Below are 6,000 nucleotides of genomic sequence, written 5' to 3' on the forward strand. Positions count from 1 at the left end.
ATTGGCTGGATGGCCGCATCCAAAGAGTTACAGTCAATGGCTCAGTGTCCAAGTGGAAACCGTAATGAGTGGTGTCCCTCAAGGGTCCATACTGGGACCAATACTATTTAGTGTCTTCATCAACAACACAGTGGGATTGAGTGCATCCTCAGCAAGTTTGCGGATGGCATCAAGCTGAGTAGTGCAGTTGATTCGATTCGCTTAAGGGAAGGGGTGCCAACCAGAGGATCCTTGACAGGCTCAGGGAGTGGGCCCATGTGAACCTCAAAAAGTTGAACAAGGACAAGTGCAAGGTCCTGCACTTGGGCCAGGGCAATGCTCAATATCAATACAGACTAGGTGGTGAGCTGATTCAGAGCAGCCCTGTGGAGAAAAATTTCAGGATACTGTTGGATGAAAAATTGTACATGAGGCAGTAATGTGTACTTGCAGCCCAGAAAGCCAATCATATCGTGGGCTGCATCAAAAGAAGCATGGCCATCAGGTCAAGGGAGGTGATTCTTCCCCTTTACTCCACTCTCCTGAGAACCCACCTGGAGTCCTGCATCCAGTTCTGGGGTCCCCAGTACAAGAAAGACATGGACTTGTTGGAGCGGGTCCAGAGGAGGGCCACAAAAATGATCAGAGGGCTGGAACACCTCTCCTATGAAGAAAGGCTGAAAGAGTTGGAGTTGTTCAGCCTAGAGGAGAGAAGGCTCTGGGGAGACCTTATTGTGGCCTTTCAGTATGTAAAGGGAGCTTATAAGAAAGATGCAGAGAGACTTTTTACCATGGTCTGTAGTGACAGGACAAGGGGCAATGGTTTCAAATGGAAAGAGGGTAGATTTAGACTGGATATAAGGAAGAAATTTTTTACAATGAGAGCGGTGAGACACTGGAACAGGTTGCGCAAGAAATTGTGGATGCATCATCCCTGGAAGTGTCCAGGGTCAGGTTGGATGGTGCTTTGAGTAACCTGATCCAGTGAAAGATGTCTTTGCTCACAGCAGGGGGTTTGAACTAGACGATCTTTAAATGTCCCTTCCAACCCAAACCATTGTATGATTCTATGAAATATGCATTCTTTAGCATTTGTGATTAAGTTCTTATCTTTGAAAGCTATCAGCAATGCATTTGTCAATATGCAGTTTGTAACAATATAAATTAAGCAGACAAGTTCCAGAAAGTCTTGTGTGAGTTTGAGTTATTTTCCAGAGAGATAAGATTGTATTTTTGTGTGTACACATTTCAATGTATGTCAGGTTTCTTTGTAGAAATAAATGTTCCTTGTCTATGTAGAATGTTGGAACAGACATAGATATGTATATATGTACATACCTGTACGTATATGTACACCCTTAATTAAATATTCCCATGCAGTTGTATCTGATACCGAGAGAACTTGTGGTGTTGTTCTGTGAAATAGAAGTGATAAAGGAAGTGCAAAGAGGTAATCAAAAGTGTGATTGAAAACATGTAACTAAGAAAATAGGCAGATAAATCAGGAATCAATTTCTGAGTTAAAATTAATTTTATGTGTGAGCATTGCAGCACAGCAAGCAAAAGTAATGCTTACTAATTTTAAGCATAGTCTAGCACTTACTTTTAACCATAGTCTTAGAAGTCCTTGATTTTCATTACATTACATATATGCCTTTAGGTGAGGTACTTGTAAATTAGTGTCTTTATTACTGTTTAGCATGGAATGATTGGTATAGCTTAGAAGAATTAAGCTGGACAGCCTGATTACTCCTTTCTATTGTCAAGAGTTATTGTGAGAAAATACAAGCAGTCTCTTTTTTTATATGAATTACATGTGTTGTCCCATCATGTCAAAATATGCATGTTGCTTTCCCTGTTATCAGTTTCTCATTATAATAGCAGTAATGACCTTAACACAAGGATTTTTTGGATGCTAATGACCAGCTGGGGTTAATTAGCTGAGGTGATGCTGAAATGCTATCAACAGCTTCTAGGAATATGTAGACCTCTGAATGTGGCACATAATTTGATAGTTACTGCTTATAAAACAGAATAGCACTTGTGAGCTTGTGTTGCTTATTCATTGGTGTTATTCACATGTGAATGCAAGAGAGATGTTTACAGTCACATCTGTTATTTCAAAAAACACCACTTCCTAGTTAGTAAATATTGATCATGCATAACAGTACTTATAAATGAATGGTAGAAATATGATTTTCTAAATACAACAAAAATGTGTATGCAAAAAAGTTCAGCAAGAACAGTAAAATTCATATCTGTGAGTTTCTCCATATTAAATTGTTCCACTCTAATCTGGGCTTTTTAGTAATAGCTGTTAAGTGCCTTAACTATAGCCCTGATTGATTGTTTTTAAAATAAATATTTAATTGCTGGAATATGTCATAAACATTTTTCTGGAATTTAGGAAGAAGATATTCTGTTGCTGACATTTGACAGTCTGCATGCCCACTTGATAGCATTTCATTTTGCTTTCTCTTCTCTTACTTTAGTTTCCTTGACATCAAAACAGTGATTTTGAAAAGACTGAAGAAGCAGCAACTAAAGGAAAGTTTGCTGGAGATGATAATATCAAGGCTCATCTTTAGCTACTTTGGAGCAAACAGCAAGGAATTATCAACCTTAAAATGTGACCTTGTAGAAGAAAGGCAATGTTCAATAGAAGTTTCTTCTAATAATAAGAAATACTATCTACAGGACACTGATAATATGTCCTGTAGGGTACTACAAACTGAAAACTTATTTCCTTTCAGCATCTTTAAGTATCTTCCTGTTTAATAAAAAGTTGGAAAAAATACTTTAAATAGAAAGCTAAAATAATTTAAATAGTTTAAATAGAAACAATAACACATTATGCCAAATTATATGTGACTCTAGATGATTTGTAGTGGCACCATATATATAAGCTCAAGACCGAATTGTGTCCCTTGTGGGATGATAAGTTGAAATTTTCAAAAAGTTACTCAAATCTCGTCTTAATATTCTTAAGATGGCTTGAAGGGAACACATGATAACCTGAACTGAAGTGAAACAATGGCTTCCTTGACAAAAGAAAGGTACTCTCATTTAGAATTTAATTTCAGATATTTTTTGTATTTGTCAATTTCTTGAAAAATAGGAGTCAGTCGAAATTACATTGTTTTGGTACTTTTCTGGAGAGTATGACTAAATTTTGCACAGAACAAAAGACAAAATTCAAAATTCACAAAGATGTCAATTTCCCTCTTATTTTGGTACAAATGCCTTTTTTCTTAAACTCTAGATAAAGTGTGGCAATTTCAACTTTAGCAAAAATTTCAAAGTTAATACAGCAGTCCTGTTTTACAGTAGTATTTTATAGTTTTCCATAGAAAACAGTAAAAGGATTAGTAAGCACAGATTTACCAAGTGGAGGATCAGGACCAGGGCACTGCTGCTCCCCACTGAGCACTGGGAGCACAATGCCATAGCTGAACTGTGAAATGTTGCATCTCTATGGCTGTGTTGCCTCTCATACCTCATTAAAATTGGAAGAGTGTCTATCCCTCGTACAGTAATTAAAAAATACATTGCAGTCATCACCATCATTTAATTGTCATTGTGATGATGGCTATCTTATGCTCTGCAGAGATGCACTTGTAATTAGCTCCCTTGTTTTAGCACTGAAATTTGGGTCTTGGCTACAGTAGGTTTTCCCAGTCTCAGTTTTCTTTGTTTGTTTTTTTAGTTGTAGATGTATTGCTTGATTTGTTTTATAGCCTGAGAAAGGATACACTTGTGTGCTGAATTTTCTTCCTGTATTGCATTACTTTATACAGGAAATCCTCCTTTATGGAAAGCTAAGCAGAGTGGGAGTACATGTGTGGTGTAGAGTAAAACTCAGTGAACTTGCTCACAATGTAGAGTGTGACAGAGTCAAGAACAGAAGCTGGACTGCCTGAATCCAAGCCTAAATTTTAGGATACCCTTTCTTACTTTGTCTAACCCCAGTAGCTCAAGTGAAGAATCTGAAAGCAGAAAATGCAAGATCTGGCATATTTCTGTATTCTGGGCCTGGGACTCCAGTCTCCTGCACATGTCTGCATGCTGTAGCACACATGTTCATTTTAAAGACAAGACAAAACGATGCAAAGCCCACTGCTCTCCAGGGACAGGATGCTGCTCCATCTGAGCAGCATGACCCGACTGGACCTCAGCATTTTCGAGTACATTTGTTTGTTTCTCCACTGGGAAGAGGATTGACCCCTACAGTTTAAACACTAAATAGAACTTAATTACCATTAATAATAGCATGTTTAAAGCTAAAATACCGATTTTCAGTTGTGTAAAATCACTGGTTATTTTTAGTACAGGGCTGTTCTACAGCGTTAATGGATTTTATAGTCTCAACATTTATTACACAGTGCTGCAGTGGTACACATCAGTGGTGTCTTACGCAATTGTATTTCTGCCAGTCCATAGACCTGTTGCCATTGTTTCCCATAGAAACAAAACATAACAGTATAAATATGAATAGGAGAGAAGATGATTACAGGAGTGACTCACATTAACTTACAACTTTAAAAAAGAAATTTTGGACAAGGCTTAAACTGTTGAGGTTCTCTTACAACAGTCGGATGCCAAACATGCAATTTCAATGAAGAGGAATGTGTAAAACTTCTTGGCCAGAAGGTGACTTCAAGTATATTCTACTTCACATGATTATTTCAGATCTGATCTGAACAAAATAAAATAAAATAAAGTAAAATTAAATAAAATTGCAAGTCTTTCACAAAAGAACCTATTCAATTTACTATAGAAAACTAATGTAAAATCCTGTGTTCTCAATGTATGAAATATATCTTACCTGACTTGATGATGCTTTTGAATATAAATTAGGCCAACAAGAGGAATCATTCAGCCATAAAGAACAAGCTTTTCCTATTTGTTAGAAGCATCAAATTATGTCGTGAAGGTGTATAAAATAAGTGTTTCGATAGGATGACAGTAGTATTGTCACATTCTAAGGTGGAGAAAAAGGCAAATGTAGTTTTTAGAGGGGAAAGAATTCTGAACTGAAATTTTTTTGAAGTTTTAGCCTAACTCCACAAATCTTTAAGAGTATCTTGTGAAAATTTTGTTTCCCATGCCTTTATGGATTATAGAAATGACCACCCTAGGAATAGAGAATGGTTGCCTTTGCCTTAAATTAATTCAGTGATCAAATTGTGAATTATGCTGGAGCCTGTCAGTCTCTTTAGGCATTAAAACACTGATGTTAACTTCAAGTAATGTTAAACATACATGGTTTTGCCAAGCATTCCTTCCAGAAAGTGTTTCTGAAGCATGTTCCAACTGAAGTTCATATATAGTAGGATCCATAAATATCTTCGCAAACAGAGTTATGATTTCATCTACTTGCTAAATTATCCAAACAGGAAGTGAAAGGAGGCCCAAATCACTACTGAACAGACACCTTTTATATTGGTCTTTTTTCATATATTTTGCAGCTCTTCGAGATGCTGGAAAACAGTCAATCAATAGTGACTGGAAGATAGAGCATTCGGGAACATTTAATATTGCTGGGACCACTGTCCATTATGTTCGGAGAGGTCTCTGGGAGAAAATATCAGCCAAAGGTCCCACAACATCACCTTTACATTTACTGGTATGGCAATTTGGATTAGGGGTTTTTACCTGATTCCTGTCATATAGCATGGTAACTAATATTTTTTTCCAGGCTCCTGAAGATAATGAGATCTATGTAAGATATACCTGCTTTTATATATATATACACCTGCTTATATATATATAGATCTGTCAGCCCACTTCTAAAAAAATGCATTTAAATCCAAGAATAATCTTTACCTTGTTGAGGCAGGATGGAAGGTCTCAGCATTCCTACAAATGTCATAAAAAGTTGATGTGCTCCTTAAGAAGAGAGATTCAAATTAATATCAGATGTTTTTTATCCTGGCTGACTATAGCACAGCATCGCCGTTTCAGGATTGCAATCACCAAGTTCTCCGTGAAGAATTAGAGTTTTGATGCATTTCTGTGTAG

General features: G+C 36.8%; 1 protein-coding gene across 1 annotated transcript in view; it reads left to right on the forward strand.

Annotated features, from left to right (window-relative positions):
- LOC104082728 (A disintegrin and metalloproteinase with thrombospondin motifs 19-like) overlaps positions 1-6,000 on the forward strand; it is a gene marked incomplete at both ends in the record, with an annotated part of 39,650 nt that overhangs the window by 25,426 nt on the left and 8,224 nt on the right. The window contains one exon of the mRNA XM_009585950.1: positions 5,448-5,605. Coding sequence (XP_009584245.1) covers positions 5,448-5,605 — 158 coding nt within the window. The remainder of the gene's footprint in view (positions 1-5,447; positions 5,606-6,000) is intronic.

The sequence above is a fragment of the Fulmarus glacialis genome, unplaced genomic scaffold (assembly GCF_000690835.1).
Source record: "Fulmarus glacialis isolate BGI_N327 unplaced genomic scaffold, ASM69083v1 scaffold11699, whole genome shotgun sequence".
NCBI classification, from domain to species: domain Eukaryota; kingdom Metazoa; phylum Chordata; class Aves; order Procellariiformes; family Procellariidae; genus Fulmarus; species Fulmarus glacialis.